The sequence below is a fragment of the Cervus canadensis genome, chromosome 32 (assembly GCF_019320065.1).
Source record: "Cervus canadensis isolate Bull #8, Minnesota chromosome 32, ASM1932006v1, whole genome shotgun sequence".
NCBI lineage: Eukaryota > Metazoa > Chordata > Mammalia > Artiodactyla > Cervidae > Cervus > Cervus canadensis.
The window spans coordinates 26,907,340-26,927,320 of record NC_057417.1 but is presented as its reverse complement, the minus strand read 5'-3'; the positions used below and the strand labels follow the sequence as shown (position 1 = coordinate 26,927,320).

Genomic DNA, 19,981 nt, shown 5'->3' with positions numbered 1-19,981 from the left:
GGATCCAGCCTGACCTTGATCAGACATCGTGGCCTGCATAAATTGCAGGGGGCTATAGCTTCATCCATGACAGTTGGAGCCCCTGTGATATATCAGAGTCTCCAATGTGACCCCCTGATGCCCCAGGGTCTCAACCCCCAGGCCATTCTGCCCACAGCCACCTGGCCTCCGCAGACCTGGATCCTAGACCAACCCATCACCCCCTCCCCAGCCTCAGGCAGGAGGCTGGGACCTTAACCCACAGAGAATGGAGCCCTGCAGGGCGTCAGGGTCCCCTTCCCTGCCCCCAGATGCCTCACGGGGGCAGCAGCAACTCGGTCTCACCTTCCCAGCCATTCTGCCCACAGCCCCTTGACCTCTCCAGGCCCTGGCCTGGATGGACCCGGGACCCCAGGTCTGACCAACAGCCCCCTCCCCAGCTTTGGCCTGTCTCTGGCCAGGTCTGGGAGTGTTGAGGGAGTCTGGAGGGCCGGGGTGGGGGCGCAGAGGCGCAGGACAGCTGGCCTCTGTCCCCACACTGGGCCCGGGGCCCAGCCGGAGGGGCGGGGGCCTGGCCACTCAGGCCTTGGCTGGGGCCGGATTTTTGGCCGGGCTGCAGGGCCCTCCCTCCCGCTTCCTCTCCCGAGGGCTGTCCTGGCAGAGGCCCCCCTCGCACTTTCTGGCGGGAACAGGGCCAGCAGCGAAAGAACAGCCGCAGAGGGAAAGCGGGAGAGAGATGGGGGGAAACTGTGTGTGTGTGTGTGTGCGCGTGTGTATGTGCGCGCGTGTGTTTTAAGGGAAAAAAAAAAAAGAGCCCACAGTCCAGTCCAGTCAGACCCAGCCTGGGAGGCTTGCGAGCCGGCCTTTCGTAATTGCCCCCTCCCCGTGGCCCCCTCCCCGAGGCCTCCCCCTTCTCCCGCCCTCCCGCCCGCCCTCTCTCCCTCCCTCCTTCCCTCGCAGCCGACGAGGCAGCAATTACGCTTTGGGGATAAAACGAGGCGCAGAGAGCGGGCTGGGGCATTTCTCCCCGAGATGGCGGGTCTGACAGCTGCAGCTCGGCGGCCCGGAGTCCTCCTGCTCCTGCTGTGCGTCCTCCACCCCTCGCAGCCCGGAGGTAGGCCTCACCCTGTTCCCCCGAAGGGCCCGCAGCCCTCGGGCCACCCGCTCAGGCGGCTGGACCGACTGACGAGAGGGCGCCCTGCACTCCCAGCACCCTCCAGGGGGGTCCCAGGCAGGAGCCCCTCGGCCACTGGATCCTCGGAACCGCCCCTCCTGGGAGCCAGCCGTGCGGAGCAGAAACCTGTCATATGTTCGCCCCGAGACTCAGAATGGTCCCAGACCAGCGCCGGCTTCTGCTGCCCCGACAGGGCAGATGAACCTTGCTCTGTCCTGGGGTGCTCTCCCAGGGTGGGGGTCCCGAGCACACTGGGGAAGGGCCGGCGAGGTCCCGTCGGGTCTGTGAGCACCGGCGGTTTGCACACCTGTGGACCCAGTGGCTGTGCACACGTGCCCCGGGGACAGGGGACCTGGGCTGGAGGCCAGCTCTGCGGCAGTGAGCTCTCTGATCTCGGCAGGTTCCTCGTCCCCTGGGAAGTCGGGACCCGCTCCGGGTGATGTCAGGGTTAAGTTGATTACAGGGTTGCGGGTTGGAAAGCTGCCGCTGTGGTCTGTCCCTGATGAGAAAGGCTGGGACTTCTGAGCGTGTGTGTAAGTGTGTGAATGTGCGTGTGTGCATGAGTGTGTTACATGCTCTTGCCCAGGCGTGCATGGTCTGTATGTGTCCAGTCGTGTCATCAGATAGAGGAGGAGGTCATCAGATAGAGGACGAGGGGATGAATGTTCACAGGTTTATCCCTGGACAGGTGTGTGTGTGTGTGTGTGTGTGTGTGTGTTGGAAGGAGGCATGTTATAGGATATATTCATAGGATATGTGTAAGTGCCTGTTAGCATGTGCAAAAGTCTGCCACCCAACAGGCATGTACACAGAGGCGATCTGGTGTCCAGGTGTGTCACTGGGTGTGGTTTGTCACTGAGTATGTGCGTGTGTGTGAGTGTGTGCGTGCGAGTGTGTGAGCTATGGAACACCAGCAAGGACAATGAAGCTGGGGAAGGTACCCGTGCCCTGGCAGAGGGAGAGGCCAGCGTGCTGGGGGCTTGCATGGACCTGGGGGCACTCCCGGGCCACCTGGCATATTCCCAGCCATGGTCCCGGAGGACACCCCCTCAGGGCTGCCACACCTTGGGGGGTCTCTGGGAATGGTCCCCCAGCATCCTCGAAGATGCTCCTGGCCGTGGGGAGAGAGAGGTGCAGGCAGCTCATGAACCTTTGGTGGGGTAGCCTGGGTGGGGTCTGGTTTCCAGGAGGGTCCTCTTTGCCATGAGAACCAGTGGGGGCCAGTGTCGGGATGGGGGGTGGGCTCCGGGTGGAGCAGGGCCAGGCCGGAGGGCAGAAGCAGGAGCTGGGCAGGGGCAGCAGCTGTTTCCGTGAGATTGGTCGGCGGGGCAAGACCGCTGGGAGCGGGGCTTCCTGCCCAGAGGGCAGCTCCCGAGTCTGGACAAAGCCGAGGGATGCTGGTGCAGCATCAGGTGGGGCCCCGTGGGGGGCAGAGAGACCGTTCCAGGGGAGCAGCTGTCCCCGGGCCTGAGATGGCAGCTCGGGTCCCATCTGAACCTCCTCCCCGGAGTCTGGCCCCTGAACACCTTCCTTCCCAGAGACGGCTCCCCGCTAGAGCACGACGCGTAGCTCCCGCAGGAACCCTGAGATTAGAGAATTTTTATCTACGCTCCACAAACAGGGAGATTGAGGCTGAGACAGGCTAAGGCAGCACCAGGGGGTGAGTACCAGCCAGCTCGTCCCTGGGCTAAAGGATGAGGAGGCAGGGGCCAGGTTCCAAGTGGCATTTGGGAAGGGGCAGGCCTGGGGCTGAGTACTCTGGGGTGGGCCTGCCCTAAGAAGAATGCACCCTCAATGACCGGGCTAAATGTTCCCTGGCCCTGTTCTTTTTTTGCAAACATAAATCTCAGCTCTGTCCCGGGTGGTAGAGTAGCCGGGTCCAAATAAGGGGTGTGTGAACTGATGAGGTCTTCTGAGGTTTGTGCCCAGAGCCTCCCAAAGGAGGGCCCCCCGCCTCCCACACACACATGCTCACACAAGCACGCACACACTCACACCTGCCCGGCTATCCTGAGGGATGTCACCCTCATGGGTCCCCCAGTCCCAAAGAACCATGTTGCCAATGGAGACAAAAAAGGGACAACCCAGGAAGGCTCTGCGAAGGAAGGGTTGTCTGGACCCATTTAAGATGGGTCAAAAGTAGCTTTGAAGATCATTTGCCCCAGACTCCCTTGCCATTTAAAGAGAGAGAGAAATTAAATCAGTTATAATTGGGACCAGCTGCCCCAAATCCCCAGAAATTTTATCATTTTAGCTTTGGGTGGTTTTTCGGTTTTGTTTTTCTGATTTCGGAACTGAAGATGGTTTTGAAACGGGGATTTTTTTTCAGCCCTGGCTGCCTATTGGAATTACACAGGGAACTTGAAACCATTCTGACATGGGGTCTCACCCCAAAATTCTGGCTCTACTCGGTCTGAGGAGGGACCCAGATGTGTAGGCCTTGTTAAAGCTGCCGCCCAGGTGACTCTGAGGGGCCTCCGGGGCCTCGGACCCCCAGTTTAGGGGTTGATGCTGCTCTGCTGGGGCTGAGGCAGGAAGGCAGGCGTGCCCGAGGGGAGGGAGGGGACAGACTCAGTCACTGGAGGGCGGATTGTTTTTGAAAAGCCCTTGGCAGCCTTTCTCCATGCAAACAACAAACAGCTTCGTGTGGTCTTATCTGCTCCCCAGGCCGGCCCCCATGGACTTGAAATTGGCAAAGTCCCCGGCCAAGGCCCGCTGGCTCTCTGCTTGCTCCCAAACAGCCGTCTCCCAGCTCTTTGAACCTGGAGCCCAGGGCCCAGGCAGAAGGCCCTGCGTGTAACTGGGGTCAGCTGTGGGTACCGGGCCAGGCACTTCATCTCTCTGGCTCATGGATGGTTTCCCTGGCTGTAAAATGGGGAGAAACATCCTTGCCCAGCATACCTCCTAGGGCCGGTGGGTGGCTCCAGCAATGTCACATTGCAAATAATGCATCAAGGAAGAGGACTATGGGAATGTGAATTTTAAAAACCATATATTCTCTTATTGGGACTTTGCTAGTGTGTGCTAATATCAACCCTTATAATTCATGCACATTTATAAGGTTTAATTTTTTCTCTTGCTACTCATGCCATGCTTTGTCTAATGGGGAGGCAGCCCATGTGTAAATAGAGATGCAGTAATGGAGAAAGCTGACAATACTGGGAGATGGGGTGGCGTAGAGGAAATCCAGGAAGGCTTCATGGCAGAGGTGACATTTGAGTTAAATCTTAAAGAAAATTAAATGTTTGAGGGGCTTCTGTGGATGGGAGGTGAGACTCAGTCTTTGGGGCTCTGCGGGGCAGAACTGGAAAGACAGAGGAACAGATTCTGTCTCAATAGGAGGGAGATCTCTCTGTCAGTAGAGCTGATAGCATCAGTAGGTGGTGATTTGCCTGTCACTGGAGGCGTGCAAGCAGAAACACAAGATGTTCGCAGAGAAATTTCAACCCAGGCCAAAAGACTGTTATGATCCCTGAGAGTCTAGGACCATGATTCTAAGATGCAAGAGACAAGTTCCACCCTGGGCTAGCCGGTGAAACAAGCCAAACCCACATAAAACAAGACAAGTACGCTCCAGGCCAACTGCTTTGGGCCAGCTGAGCAGCGGGAACCACAGGCTCAGAGACGGCAGGGGGGAGACGCTGAGCCCAGTCTTGGTGGAAGGGTAGGACTTGGAGAGAGGAAAGGGCATTCCTGGCAACAGGAACAGCTCAGGCCAAGGAGGGGAGGTGGGAAGCAGGATGACCCTTTGCATGTGGGGCAGGAGAGGAGACTGCCGCCTTTTCAAAGGCCTTTGATCACCACCGGTCTTATTCTGCTTCACGTCTCCTGCACTCAAAGAGGGGCCCGGCGGGGATCCTTTACGCCCACTAAGCCTTCTCCTTTCCTCAGTGCAAAACGGGGATCAAAACCTTTGGCTCCGCGGGCCGTCATGGTTCAGGCATGGAGTTTGGCAGACACTGCTGGGCTCTGAATCATGGAGGTGGAGAGTGGGGAGAAGAGAGAGCTGGGGAGAGGATGGGTAGGCCCTGGGCAGAGTGAAAGCAGAGGAGCTGGCTGATCCCGGTTCGGGCCTGGCCCGTGTGCTGGGGGGAGAACAGAACCCCAGGAGAGGAACTGGGGGTTCAGCCAGACCGACTTGAGGTGGGGAGACCCGTAAGCCGGTTGGGGATGGAAGAGGTCAGACCAGACCTCCAGGTTACCGTCTTGCCTCCCCTCCACCTAATTCATCCATCCTTTATTGAGCACCTACTGTCTACCTGGCCCCAGGCCATGTACTGTGAAGTAGAAACAAAGTGTCAGTCATCAATTAATTTATTTATTTTGGAGCAATTACCGGGCGCAGGCCCAGGGCAGGTCTCTGGAACTCTTTGACAACTCCGCAGCAACCTGGCAAGGCAGAAGTTATTAGCCCCACATTGCTACAAAGGAAACTGAAGTTCAGAGAGGTTAAGTGACTTGCCGGAGGTCACACAGATGGTAAGAAGTTGGCACTGCCGGGATTAGAGACCAGATGGGTCTGTCCGGAGCCCTTTGCTTCCTCCGCCCACCACATTGTTCTTGCAGCACCCCACCACCCACTCTGGGGCCAGAGAGCGGAGGGGAGAGGCGAGAGGAGGGGGAGGGGAAGGGAGGGGAGGAGGGAGAGAGGCTGAGGCAGAGAAAGGCCTGGAGCTATGACAGGGAAAGGCACACGCGAGACAGTGCTCAGAGCTGGAAGCCCGAGCCAGAGAAGGCATCAAAGGACCATGTGTGCACTTGGCAGTCGATGACAGGGCTCGAGCGCCCATGCCCAGCAGGCCAAGCCTCCTGGGCCACCGCTCTGAGCCCCTCGAGGCTCTGAGCAGATTACTTAGACACTCCAGGCCTGGATTGCAGTGCTTGGGGTGGGGAGTGGGGGAGTGTGCGGGGGGCGGGCAGGGGGGCGGCTCAGGGGCTCAGGCCCGGGGTGGAGGCGCGGGCGGCGCCGGGGCTTTGGCACAGGGGGACCATGACAGCTTGGCATCCTCCACCCTGCTGGGCCGTGGCTGAGGCTGCCCGGGCCCTGGGGCCAGCAGGCCCAGCTGTGCAGCCTGGCCACAGAGGCCAGATGTCTGCTGGGCACCTGGGGAGCTGCCCGACACGCTCCCCCAACCTGGGCCGTTCAGCCCTGTTCAGCTGGGCGGTGCTGGGGCTCAGGCTGGGGCACTGGCAAGGCGGCTTGTCAAGGGGCCATTCAGTGGTGGTGGAGTCAGGGGCCTGGTCTGCACCAGGATTGTCTGTTGCCATGACTACACACAGGCCGGGTCTGGGGCCCGGCCTCCCAGTGTTCCCCTGTGAGAGCTTCATGGGTCCGAGGGGACTGAACTCGTGATCTGGGCTGGGCAGACGGCCCCTTTGGCCCAGCCAGTGAATTAGCTTTTCCTTAGGAAACTATTCACTTTGCTCATTCATGGTGTCCCCCTCTGGGCCCCGGCGCCTCCTTAGACAGCTCTGTGTCAGACAGCCAGAGCCCCACCCAAGCTCTGCTGCCCAGCGGCTAAGGACGCTGACCTCACGCTTTCCTATCAGTGTGGGAATGGCTGGGCCTCGGCTGGCAGCAGCCGCGTTTCCTTACTGCTTGCTGTCACAGCCCAGGCCTGCTCTCCCACGACGCTGGATCCTGCCCACACCGCTCAGGGCTGGAGAGACGTGGCTGCCCAGCCAAAGGTGCTCAGACCCAGTCCCTGGCCAGGCCCTCCCCAGGTAACATAGCGCGAGCTATTATACTCAGAGGAGTGGCCTGGCTTTGAATCCAGGCTCCATCTATTTGCAGCTGTGTGACCCCCTAGCCCATGCCTTAATGTCTCTGAGCCTGAATTCACATCTGTTAAACTGAAGTTAATAATCCCTGCCCTTCCACCCTCACTGGGCCATTTTGAGGAGCAGGAAAGAGAAAATGCTTTGGAAACATAATGTGCTTGGGCAACATTGGTTACTTGGTAGACACGGTATTATTGCCATCATCCCCATCTTTTATCATTAGCACGCTTTTATTCATTCTGGTTCATGGGGGACTCTGCCTCCTTCCTTCCAGGGGTCCCGGGAGCTGTTCCTGGTGGAGTTCCTGGAGGCGTCTTCTTCCCAGGTAATGTACATGAAATTTGCACGTGCCCAGGTAAGACAGATGATGATTAAATTTGCAAGAGACGCACATTTGGACACTGCAGAAGGAAAAAATATTGGTACGCCAGCCGCAGAGGACTGAGCAGTCACTCCTGTATTAAAAAGCAGTTTACATGATGCTGTTCAACAACTACTGAGCGTAAATTTTCTAAAAGAGGAAACTCAGAGCTTGCAACTCCGTAGGAAATGGCCGCCTCACCAGTCCTCTGCTGTTTACAGTCTTCGAACCATTATCCCCACTCTTGGAAATCCATTCAAAGGAAATCATTGACAAGAAGAGGAAAAAAAAAAAGCCATCTGCCCCAAGTTTCATAGGAATGTTACTAGCAAAAATGCAAAACAATAAACCCGCTTGACAGGAGGGTGTGATTAAGTAAACTAAGGTTATGCAACTACTAAAAAGTATGAATATGCTCTCTGACGGTCAAGTGATTTTCAAGTAAAAACAATATAAAAGCAAGAACTAGGTGCGGATGAAGATGAGCCCTGCCTCAAGAAGAAAAAAAAAAAAAGGGCAGAATGTTAGCTCATTGGCATGGCAGGGGGTGGGGTGGTGGTGGGGAGGCAATCTCTTCATTTAATTTTGAAAAATAGCATGATGTTTTAACGTAGATTGAAAAATCACAAGTAATATTTTCAATACTTAAAAAGTGTTTAAGGGACTTCTCTGGTGGTCCAGTGGTTCAGAAACCATGTTTTCACTACAGGGGGCATGGGTTCTAGGTCCAGGGGACTGAGACCCCTCACACCACAGAGTACGGCCAAAAAAACCAAAGAATAAAAGGGTTTGAGCATTCAGAATTGATGTGGAAGTGAGAGAAGCCTCCAGCACATTCCCAGGCACACACAGAGGCAGGAGACTTTTGCCTGAGAAGACAGAGGCTCACAGAGCCCAAGGCTTGCCCAAGATCATGTGGTTAGGCAGTGATGGATTTGACCATGGGTCAGAGGATGGCTTCTTGGCAGGGACCTTGATGGTTTTCTCTCTCTCTATCCTGTCAACACAGGGGCTGGCCTCGGAGGCCTGGGAGGAGGAGGTGAGTTCAAACAGCAAACTTGGCTCCTTGCTAATGGGGTCTGAGTCTCAGCCTAATCCACACACATCCTTAGACCTCAGACCTCAGAAAACCCAGGCATTAAGGAGTCCCTCGTTTCCCAGACTGAGCATCTAGTAGGGAGGGGCTTTTCTAAAACCTAGATCCCATGGGCCCCCTAAGCCCTTGCCTCCAGCCTCTTTTCCCTGGGGGTCCCCGCCTTCTTTCATATTTCTTTTGATCCTTAGTAATATCCATGCAAATCCAGCTTAGTGGGAACCATCACCCCCTTCAGAGGCCTGATAAACAGTGCAAGAGAGGGAAACCCCAGGTCAGGACGGGAGCTGGGGCCCCCTCCCAGAAGCTCCTTGTACGCAGGGGAGGACCATTGCTGACCCCACAGTGCCCTGTGGGGATTGTGGTGAGACAGGTGGGCTGGGACTCCCCTTTAACGACCATCTCTTCCCTTCCTAGCACTGGGCCCTGCAGGCAAACCAGCCAAGCCAGGTAAGCCCTGCAGCCTCTGAGCACTGAGCCAGGGCCAGGGGGCAGAGGAGGGAAGGGGCCACAGAGCCGTGAACCGGGTCTGTGGATGGGAGGAGGGAGTGAGGTGGTGGGCGGACCCTCCTCTCTAGTCAACGCCTCCCAGGACCAGGCTAGGACTGAGCTCCAGGGCTTCCAGGGTCAGGAGGCTAGAGGCAGCTTACAGTCCTCCCTGAAGATGGGGTGTCCGGCACCAACTCTGCCCAGGCCTCTGTACCCCCCGAGAGTCCCCTCTGCACCAGATCCCAGAAAACAGCCTGTTGCTGGGGTCAAAGGTCAGAATTGATGCTCCAGTGGCCACCAAGCCTGTGCATGTCACTCTGGGCTCAGGCATAGATAATTGGACCCTGGCCTCTGTCTGAATGATCCCTGACCCCCAAATGAAGCCCTCTCTTACTCCAGGCCAAGATCTCGGCTATCCTTGACTCTGATGATCCATTCTGAGCCCTTATCCTGATCCCAGATCAAAGCCCTGTGCCTAAACCTAGGCTGTAACCTGACCCTAACCCCAGATGAGCTTCCTTCCCAGGCCCCTTTCAACTGTGCTCCGACCATGGAGTTTTCCAGTAAGATGTGGTTGGCTCTGTCTTGGCCCACAGGGCTCCAATCCACTGCTAGGTCCACTAAGCTCCAGAGAATACACCCCCCAGGAAAGAGGGAGGGCGGGTTCCTCCGGGAAGTCCTGGTGGATAAGGAGCAGGTGGAGGAAGGGGTGTCTCCCTGTGGATTTATGATCTGATCCACATGAGATGTAGCCTTTCCCCCCCACCTACCCGCCCCCCACCGCTCCGTGTCTCCTCGGGCTTTGAAGCCCGAGATTCCAGGACAGTTTGCATGTCCAACAGCTCTTACGAAATCCACCCCCCCAACAATGTTCGATGATTCAAGTGCAGATGAATCTACGAGACCCAGATTCCCCTTCCCTGCAAGCCCATCTGTGTTGTGAAACTCTAGGGCTGGGGCCAGGCAAGAGAGAGAGAGAGACACAGGAGGGCAGGAGGCCTGGGCAAGGGGTTTACTGGGGTCTGTAGGAGTCTGCAGGGCTGGGAGCCCTTTAGGGTTCATTGCTTATCCCACCAGAACCTGTTTCCTATCTTCTCAGAGGAGTGAGTGATCTTAAAAGGGTCTTTGATGGTGGAGAGAGAACAGAGGAAAGGCTAGATAAGCAAGGGTGTGGAATTAGGATCGCACTTATCTGGGAAGACCCAGATGGAGGCAGTCGTGACTGCGGAGCTAGAGGAGGGACCGGATGATCCTGCTGGCAGCTGGGGACACACGGTAGGTTGTGATGAAACACCAGAGAGAAGGCTGAGAAAACCGCACACGGTTGCAGTTGGTAAAGTGAAGCTTTGAGTAATGAAAGGTTTAGCTTGACTTCCAAAAGGACTTCCAACCTGGGGTAAAGATGTAGACCGAGAGGAAAGTCAGGACCTCGGCTGATGAAATGGAACTGGACTCCATGACCTCCCAGAGCTTATCTTTTAGCCTGAGGACTCTGGGCTCCAAAGGCCTAGACAGGGCCACAGTGCCCCCCACACAGGGCAGCTCCCCACATCCGGGCATGCCCAGGCAAGTGTCATGCCTGGGAACAACTAATCCCTTGGCGAGTAGAGGGTGGGTGGCCTGGCAGCTGCTCCTCGTGGGCCTCGGTGGGCTGGCCCCTCCTGGGCTCTCAGTGGGGGACCAGGCAGCTGGAAGCCAGCACCACCCACACCCCCAGCACCAGCTGAAGGCCAGTCACCCACCCGAGAGCCCAGGAAGGAGCAGGGGGGGACATCCAGCGGTCACCCCAATAGGCTGCAGACCCGACATGCTCTCTGCTCACGGGCCCTGTGGTCCCAGGAAGGTTGGGGACATGCGGGCCCTTTTGTATGCGGGGAAACTGAGTCTTGGAAAGGGGAAGTGACTTGCTATTTCATGCAAGAAGTAGCGTGGGGCAGCAAGATTTAAATCCAGAGCTCAGTGACTCTAAAGAGAGATGGCTGGATAAAGCCAGGCCTCTCGGGGCTCCCAACCTTGGGCATTCTCACCCCTCTCTCCTCCTTACCCCTCTCTCCTGCTTTCCAGGATCTGGACTCCTGGGGGCATTTGGGCCAGAGGAGTCCATGGGAAGAAGGGCAGCAGGGTGGGACGCTGCCCAGGCTGCAGGGCGACCCTGGGGGGGAGCACGGGAAGAGGGCAGATGGCTGCAGAGGGCCCCCTGCCCCCACCCCACCCACCCAGCCTCTTCTCGCTTCCTGTCCAGTCCCCATCCTCTCCTCCCGGCCCCTCTGCGGTCAGGAAAGGCCAGAGGGTGTCTGCTGCCCTGCTGGACCTCAGGAAATAGGCCAGGCTGGAGAGAAACACCCCCGACAGAGCTGGGGCGAGGCAGGGCCCGCAGAGCTGGGAAGTGAACCCAGGCACACCCCGGGCTCGGCCAGACCACACCACACCTGCCCGGAAGGGAGACGGGCTGGAGGCAGAGGCCCATCTCACAGAGGGCCTGGCTGACTTTCAGACAGGCCAGCTCACATAAGTAGGAAGTGAGGCCAGGGGACCACACCCAGAGAAAGGCAGGTGGGCTCTCTGGGGCTCAGCTGTCTTGCTTGTTTGGGGTCAGTCCCCAGAGAGGCCGCCTCTGAGCTTGGGACCCTGGTGGCCAGGACGGGCGCTTGTGGGAGAGATTCTCACATAATTGGAAACAAAGCCGGCACGGTTGTGAACTCCAACCTGATTGCCCATCGGTCCTGGCCAAAGCCGTGGAATGTCTCCTGGAGGGAGAAAAGCAGAGATCGAGCCCAGATGTGGGAAGGAGAGAGCCAGAGGGACCCATTTGGCTTTTTATAAACATTTTAGCATCTGTCTTCAGGCAAGGAGGCTCCCAGACTGCAGGGCAGGCTAGATGGATGACAATAAAGGGCTCCAGATACAAAGGAGAGGGCGTGGGCTGAGCCAGGGGACTCCAGCAAGGAAGCCGAAGCAAGGCCTGGGGTGGGGCTAACGTGGGAGCAGGGCAGGGCCTGGCCTGGCCTTGCTGGCAACTTCTGCTCAGCTCCAGCCCTGAGAGAAAGCCCTCCTGGGTCCCCCGTTAGCTGGCGGGACTTCCAAGGAAACTGAGGCTCTGGTTGGGAAGTTGGGATCAACACAGTGGCATCCACATGGCACAAAGCAGTTGGTTACTAAACAATGGTGACTACCTCACCAGGATTGGCCCGCAAGTACCAAAAGCTTGAGTCCAGCTTAGAGACCTGAGTGGCCACACACAGATCCCAGCACTGCTGGGTTCCGCGAGACCCAGGATGGGAACATCCTGGGCCCAGGAACAATGACCCACACCAGCCTCCCCTCACCTGGCTCTGTCTTCTTCTCCCTACAGGTGTCGGAGGGCTCGCCGGCGCTGGCCTTGGGGCAGGTTAGTGTCAACATCCAGGCAAGATGCCCCTCTGGGGGCCAGAGCCAAGCAGTCAGGGGTAGAAGGGTGCAGACCAGACCTGTCCTGGACACTGGTGTAGGGGGTCATGTTAAGACCACCTGCCCGGGGCCCAGGGAGTGACAGCTGGGTCTTGGCACTATTATAATATAGGGATGAGGTGGCACTAGTGGTAAAGAACCCGCCTGCCAATGCAGGAGACATAATGAGAGGCAGGTTCGATTCCTGGGTCGGGAAGATTCCCCTGGAGAAGGGCATGGCAACCCACTCCAGGATTCTTGCCTGGAGAACCCCGTGGACAGAGGAGCTACAGCGGGCTACAGTCCATGGGGTCCCAAAGAGTCGGACATGACTGCAGCAATTTAGCAGGCAGCACGCAAAAAGAGCTAGAAGGAAGCAGCCCCAGGAGCCCAAAGGAGTCACCCGACTCAGCGGGGCTTCAGGAAGGCTTCCTGGAGGAGGGAGGTATATAAGTCTGACCCCAAAAGATCTCTGTAGCTTGTCAGGCTGAGCGGAGCAGCCTGGGCCATACTGCATCTCTGACATTGAACCCGGTCCTGGGAGCAGCGGTCATGTCTTTGCGCGGAGCAGGAGAGCCTCAGATGTACCTCCTGGACTGGGCAGGCTGGGGCTGGGCTGGGGGCAGGACCTCACCCATCCTCCTCTCTGCAGGGCTTGGGGCTTTTCCCGCAGGTGCCTTCCCAGGGGCTCTGGTGCCCGGTGGCCCGGCTGGTGCTGCTGCCGCCTATAAAGCTGCTGCCAAGGCCGGTGAGTATTACCCTTTGGAATGTGCCATAAGCCCTCTGGCCTCCGTGGGCTCTCCACCTTGCAAAGAACCTTTCCTGGGTTGGGGGGCAAGTGAATGGGATCCTCAGCTCCAGTCTACTGGGGGTGATGGGAGGCAACCAGCTACGTCCGAGTCTCAAAGCGAGGCAGAGGCAGGCCAGACCTCAGTCCAGGGTCCTCCTGCCTTTCGCGGCTCCTGGCGTGACCCCTCCTCCACCTCCCCAGGTGCTGCTGGTCTCGGCGGGGTCGGCGGCATCGGTGGTGTTGGCGGCTTAGGAGTGTCTACAGGTATGGAGGCGAGACCTGGGTGGCCCGGGGGGAAGTCATGGGAACAGGGGAGCCCCGTCTGATGTGGCCCCTTCCCCTCCAGGTGCGGTGGTGCCTCCGCTCGGAGCCGGAGTCGGGGCTGGAGTGAAGCCTGGGAAAGTGCCAGGTCAGTGTGGACGGAGTCCCTGGGGCTGGAGGGCAGAGGTCAGGGAGGGCAAGAGCCCCCAAGGCCCCCCGGGGCAGGAAGGGCAGGGCCTGGCTGCAGCGGGGCAGACGTCAAGGGGCAGAGACAGGCCCAGAGCATGATGTCAGGTCCCAAACAGGGGCGAGGGACTCCAGCCGTCCTTCCAGGCCCTTCCTCCAGGACCTTGGAGCAGACCTGAGAGACAGGCTCTGTGGCAGGCATTCGGGTGACTGATGGGGACACTGAGGCGCAAAGCAGGGAGTCGGCATCAGGGCCTGCCCGGTCCCGGCAGGGCTGGGGTGAAGCCCCATCCGGTGCCCGTCCCTCCGCACCGAGCCCTCAAGGAAGTGACTTCAGGTTCAACCAAAGGCGGCCTGAGTCCGCACAGCGGGGAGGGAACATCTGGAAGCTGTTAGCCCCGAGGTGGGCTGGGCCGGCCGTGTAAACAGGCTCCAGGAGACGGGACAGATCCACACACAGAGGGATTTGCAGATGACTTCCGGAACTCGTGGGGGGGGGGGCCTGCAGCCACCACACACATGTCCCCGGCTCGTCCCCGGGGCGGGGGGTGAACCTGGGGGGCTAGCTCGGGAGCCCTGAGGCTGCCGCAGAGGGAAGGGCCAGGAGAGACTCCTGGAGGCAAGGCTGCTGCTCACGCGTTTTTCTTTCGGCCATAGGTGTGGGGCTCCCAGGTGTATACCCGGGCGGAGTGCTCCCAGGCGCAGGTGAGGGCAAAGAGGAAAAGGGGGACCCTAGAGCGAGGAGAGCAGCCCCTCGCAGCCTCCCGGGGGGCCCCCCAGCTCCCCCAAACTGTGGCCACCAGAGTCCTGACGGGCACTGTCTCCCTAAGCATCAAAGCTCAGGCCACAGACCTAAGATAGCTCTGGTTGTCTTTCCCCTACGAAGATCAGCAAGCTCCCCCCAGTCCCCCCGAGAACCCCAAGCCGAGGCCCAGACCCAGACCATCATCACAGCCTGCGGTGGGTCGCTGGGGACAAACCAAGTCCCCAGGGCGGCCAGCTGTTTCCTAAACGCCATGAGTCACCAGGGGGGCCCGCCCAGCACATCCGCCCTGCAGGAGACCCTCGGAGTTGCCCTCTCAACCTCCTTTCGCTGCCAGGGCCTGGCCACCCCACCCAACATGTGACCTCCTGAATTCCCCCAAAACCCCAGGCTCGGGCTGGCTCAGAGGGATTAACTGGCAGAGGGCCCCCCCACCCACACACCCCCAGCCCCTCCCTGCCATGGTGGCCCAGCCCCCTGGGGGTGGGGGGCAGAAAGGGGAGGTGGCAGCACTGAACGCTGGAGACCTCCCGGCCAGAGCAGATGACAGCTCTGTGTTTGGTCGTGAATCGCATCCAGCGAGAGCCCCCGAGGGCACAGGCCGCCCAGACCTACGGGCCTGCCTTCTCTGATGAGGCTGGGCAGGGCGACGGGAAATTAACTCCGGTTTCAGAGACAGGACAACAGAAGCGCGGGGCTAGGAAATAGGATTAAAACTTCTGACCTGGGGGCAGATGGGGCAGAGAAGTGACCACCAGAGGGGCCCTCCCCCACCCCGTGAGCCACGCCAGCAGCTGACATCGAAGAAGGAGGCCAGCTGTGTCCCTGAGGGTGGGTGCGGTGCCGGGCTGGCCCTTCCAGGTTGGACCTTCCTGCCCTCACCGCCAGCCCCCTCTTTGCCCTCTCAGGAGCTCGGTTCCCGGGCATAGGGGTCCTCCCCGGGGTTCCCACTGGAGCAGGAGTCAAGCCCAAGGCCCCAGGTATGTGGGAGTGTCAGATCACCCTCAGTCCCCTCTGTCCTGGGTTGAGGTGGGTGGGGAACCTGGGCTCAGCTGGCCCAGATGGGCGGTGAGAAATGCCCGATGTGTTTGTGATGAGCTGGGAGGTCTGGGCAGAACTGGCCACGGCTTGGGCCAACATGCCCTTCACTGGTGCTGGGGTGCCCTGGGCCCGCGGTGGCCAAGCCACAGTGATGGTTCCTTGTCATTGCAGCTGGGGGCGGAGCTTTTGCTGGAATCCCAGGTAAGGCAAGGCTGGGTCCCTCCACGCGAGGGAGGGTGGGCAGGCCCACGGGGTGGCGAGCCAGGCAGGGACTCCTGCCCTGGGAGGAGCTGAGCACTCCCACTGCACCAGGCCTTGGACTGGCTTTGGCACAAAGTGGCGTCCGTCACAGGCCTGCTTCCCCTGCCCCAATCCCCTGTCTGGCAGCCCAGAGGAGCCCAGAAAGCTAGAACCTGCTAGAACTAGAGCTAGAGCCCTCACGCTGCAACTAAAAAGCCTCCAAATGGCGAGAGGGCTGCTGTCTCCGAGTGTAGCCCGAGCCCCAGCAAGGGAAGCATCCTGCAGCTTCCTGGAGGAAGCAGCCCATCGCTGGGGATTGTTCAGCTGACCGATGACATAAGGAGGCAGGAAGGCCCTCTAGGCAGGATGCTTTCCAGATTCTGATGCCATGGGAGCTCATTCTAGTCTGAGCAGAAAGTGGAAGGGGAGGCTGGAGGCTTCGCAGGGGCTGCTGGCCCACGTGGCTGGGGCCTGATTGTTTTGCTCTCCTTGTTCCCACAGGAGTTGGACCCTTCGGAGGGCAGCAGCCTGGAGTCCCGCTGGGATACCCCATCAAGGCACCCAAGCTGCCAGGTAAGGCAGGCAGAGGATTTGAGAGACACCACTCACACGGGGCCTCCCTGCTGGGAGGTCAGCTTGAGAGGGGACTTGTTTGCCCACCTGTATCTTGGGGTGGCTGGAGAGGGTAGTCAGGAAACCTGGGTAATTTTGCCCACTTCTGGTCACCAGCAAAACAAAGCGGGGAGGAACTTCCCTGGTGGTCCAGTGGCTGAGACTCCACACTCCCAAACCAGGGTTTGAGCCCTGGCCAGGGAACTAGAGCCTGAATGATGCAACTAAAAATCCCCCATGCCTCAACTGAGATGCTGCACAGCCAAATAAATAAATATTTTTTTAAAAAGAAAGAGGGGAGAGACCAACATCTTGCAGGTGCTGGCCTCCCATACACACACACGCACCCATGTGCACACACATACACATGCACAGAGACCCGTAGCCCCAATGGGAAACCATGTGTGTTGATAGTAAGAAACACCATTCACTGGAAAGAAACCTCTGATGTCAACCCACCCCAGCTGTCAAGTTCACACGATGAGAAGCTATTTCCTGATGGGGAAGTGAGTAAGGAAGACCCTCAGACTTGGGGGCCATGGCAGGTAGAAGAATGGCCATCCCTTTGTGCCCTGGAGCGGGGCATCCTCTCCCCCGCCTCCTCCAAGGCCTTGGCTCTCCTGAGAGCCTCTGGAAGCAGCTCAGGACCCTGATGGACGGAAGGAGGCCTCAGGCCTCAGTACCTGTGGGGACTAGGTCTGTCTGCCCAGGTAGTGGGGGCCCAGTGAGGCGTGGGGCTGCCCTGGGGCAGCCACTGAACCCACGCTCCGTCTCCTCAGGTGGCTATGGACTGCCCTACAGCACGGGGAAACTGCCCTATGGTAAGGCCCTCTTAGACTGGTGGGCTTCCGGCTCCTTCCAGCCACAGGATTCTGGCAAGGGAGCTATGGCCCCAGTCCAGGGCTAGGAGAACACCAACTGGGGGGTAGGGTGGGTGTGGAGTCTCAGAATGGGAGCCCCCTAAGGAGGGGGACATGGAACTGGGACAGCCTGGTTCTCAATCCTGGCCCTCACACTTATCCCCAGGCCTTGAGAAAACAGGTTTTCTTCTCGGAGCCTCAGTCTTTTCATCTGTAAAATGGGAATAACCATTCCACACATGTTTGCATTTAACTCTGGCGGGGGGTGACAGGTGGAGGCTCTGGGTGGCCTTGTCCTTGAAGGGCAGGGGAGGGGCAGCCACCGTGAGATCGCACGGATGCCCACTGAGCCTCTCCTCTCGCAGGCTATGGGCCTGGCGGAGTGGCTGGTGCTGCGGGCAAGGCTGGGTATCCAACGGGGACAGGTAAGGAGAGCCTCACCCCTCCGCCAGCCAAATAACTCAGGCTCCAGAAAGCCAGCCAGCCCATCCTATATCCAGACCCTGGTCTGAGTTTAAAGAAGGACCCTGGTGGGGCAAGGCAGGAAGCTGGGGGCAGCTCTCCCAGCCTCTGCTTGCTATATGCCCCACATCCACACCCAGATATGAACCAGTTGGTTTTCTTGGGCCTGGAAGAGATGGACTCCGGAGATGCCGGGGCACACTTTCCAGGCTCTCCCCTTCCTCTTCCCCCAGGGGTTGGCACACAGGCTGCAGCAGCAGCGGCTAAAGCAGCAGCGAAGCTTGGTAAGTACCCCTGGAGCCCCTGCCTGCTAGCTGCCAGCCCTCCAGCCTCACCATGCCTATTACCACTGAGAGCCTGCCTCACAGATAACTAACCAAGGTGGCCCCTCCTTGCCACACCCCCCACTTATCCGACTGTTTCAACACTACCCATTCTTCCCTCCCTCCGTCCATTCATTCTTCCTTCCACCTGTGCATCTGCTCCACCCTCCAATTCTCCATCCCTCGATGCATCCACCCACCCCTCCACCCATCCATTCACTCATCCCTCCCTCCTTCTGTCCCTTCCTCCCTCCCTCCATCCATTCATCCACCCCTCCCTCTGCCCATCTATCCGCCCACTCATCTCTCCATCCATCTATCCACCCATCCCTCCATTCATCCATCCCTCCATCCCTCCCTTCTCTGTCCCTCCCTCCCTCCTTTTAAGAAACCAGGGACAGATAAGGGCTCTGCTGAAGAATGTCAGCACTGTCGTGGGACTCAGGAAGAGGGAGATATTGCTTCTACCTGGGGATAATCAGGAAAGGTTCTCAGAGAAAATGATACTTGATTCATAGCCTTAAAATATAGGTAGAGAGTTTGCCAGGTGGTTAAAATAGGAAGGAGTGGGTAGAGCAGAGGTTAGAATGATCATTTTAGGTAGTACATGTATGAGCATTTAAACAGTTTAATAGTTGAGTATCAATTTAATATGGACTATAAAACTTTTAACTAGCTCCTCAAGCCCACGATCCCTTGGCTAGTCGATGTGGCATGGCCTTCTCTCTGCCTATGCACGGGCCGAGTGGGCCCCTGGCGATTCCCCAGTTCAGAGTCAGATCACGGGGGTGAAGTCTTCACCTTCAGCCCCAGTCCCAAGGGAGCCCCTTCTTGCAGCCATGATGGGATGGAAGAATCCTGCCCACTAGCCTAAGGGGGTGAGGATGTGGAGGGAAGTACTGAGTTGGAGGCCTGCCCCACAGAGGTCCTCCCTCCAGGCCCCCGAGGCTGGAGGGGATAGCTGGAATGTGGGAGCAAGAGAGAGGGACAGCGAGGGGCTGCGAGAGCCAGGCAGCCCGGCGCTTGGATTACAAACTTGGCTGCGTGTTCGGAACACAGAGAGAGGAAGTCTTGAACATTCTTGCAGGGGCCCCTCTGGCCTGGGGAGCGGCCGCTTGTGGTTTCTCAGTATGTGGCAGTGATTAGAATGGGATTTGTCTGAAAACATACGAGTCCCTTAATGAGAGTGTTGAAATGGACACTTTAGGGGTGAGTCAAGGAACAGTGGGGTGGGGGCCTCTTCCCAAGCAGGCCCAGCCGGAGATGCCTGGGCCTCATTCCCAGAGGAGATTGCAGTGTTGAAAACACCAGCGTCCAATCGGCCTTCCTGCCCGGCTCCAGGAGGGGCCCCTGGAAGCCACATCCTCACTGTCCCCACTCCAAACAGGTGCTGGAGGAGCCGGAGTTCTCCCTGGTGTTGGTGTTGGCGGTGCTGGCATTCCTGGCGTGCCTGGCGCAATTCCTGGCATCGGAGGCATCGCAGGTAGGGTCCATCCCAGACAGGCGGAGGGGCGTGTCCTTGAGAAGGTCACAGGAAAAGGGCCTCACCTTCTGCGGCTTTCTCTCCAGGGGTCGGGGCTCCAGACGCTGCTGCCGCCGCCGCCGCTGCTAAGGCAGCCAAATTCGGTGAGTGTCCCCGAAACGGGGAGTGCCAGGACTCCAGCCAGCCCCAGCCTCAGCATGCACCTTGGAAGGCTCCAGGCCTATAAGGCTGGATGGACTGTTCCCCGCCAATCCCCCCAAGCATCATGGTCGTGCCTCCTTGCCTCTGTCGGCAGGCTCTGTCCGCTGCTCTCCACTGATTGGCCCAGCGGTGTGGGCAGGGACCCTGCGAAGTATCTGGCTCCTCCCACTTTACCCCCTGGGGCACTCACAGCTGCTGTGCCAACTGCCTGGGCCCAGTGGAGCATTCTGACTCTGCTTTAGACATAGAGCGTGCTCCTTCCAGCCACAGATCCAAACCCCTAGAGCTCTGTCGGGGTTCCCTCAGTTCCCTCCCCTTCTCTCGGGAGACGTGGATCCATGCAGAAGCAATGCCCCCCCAGCTAGCATCCTGCACACAGGACCCGCAGCTCCCAAAGCTCCCCAGAGTCATGCCCCCAAAGGCCCCCCTGAGGTTCCCACAGGGTCCAGGCCAGAA

General features: G+C 58.7%; 1 protein-coding gene across 15 annotated transcripts in view; it reads left to right on the top strand.

Moving 5' to 3' along the window:
- The first annotated feature begins 925 nt into the window (after positions 1–925).
- The window catches only part of ELN (elastin), a 32,665-nt gene continuing 13,609 nt past the window's right edge, over positions 926–19,981 (top strand). For 8 of the 15 annotated variants that reach the window (XM_043455113.1, XM_043455112.1, XM_043455101.1 and 5 more), the window contains exons 1-17: positions 926–1,093; positions 7,209–7,259; positions 8,305–8,334; positions 8,806–8,838; positions 12,230–12,265; positions 12,956–13,051; positions 13,295–13,357; positions 13,440–13,502; positions 14,198–14,245; positions 15,212–15,283; positions 15,516–15,545; positions 16,086–16,157; positions 16,976–17,017; positions 17,422–17,481; positions 17,752–17,802; positions 19,229–19,324; positions 19,411–19,467. In XM_043455113.1, the coding sequence (XP_043311048.1) occupies positions 1,012–1,093; positions 7,209–7,259; positions 8,305–8,334; positions 8,806–8,838; positions 12,230–12,265; positions 12,956–13,051; positions 13,295–13,357; positions 13,440–13,502; positions 14,198–14,245; positions 15,212–15,283; positions 15,516–15,545; positions 16,086–16,157; positions 16,976–17,017; positions 17,422–17,481; positions 17,752–17,802; positions 19,229–19,324; positions 19,411–19,467 (982 nt within the window). In that variant the 5' untranslated portion in view covers positions 926–1,011. The remainder of the gene's footprint in view (positions 1,094–7,208; positions 7,260–8,304; positions 8,335–8,805; positions 8,839–12,229; positions 12,266–12,955; positions 13,052–13,294; positions 13,358–13,439; positions 13,503–14,197; positions 14,246–15,211; positions 15,284–15,515; positions 15,546–16,085; positions 16,158–16,975; positions 17,018–17,421; positions 17,482–17,751; positions 17,803–19,228; positions 19,325–19,410; positions 19,468–19,981) is intronic. The other 7 variants (XM_043455100.1, XM_043455106.1, XM_043455102.1 and 4 more) reach the window with 7 other exon arrangements.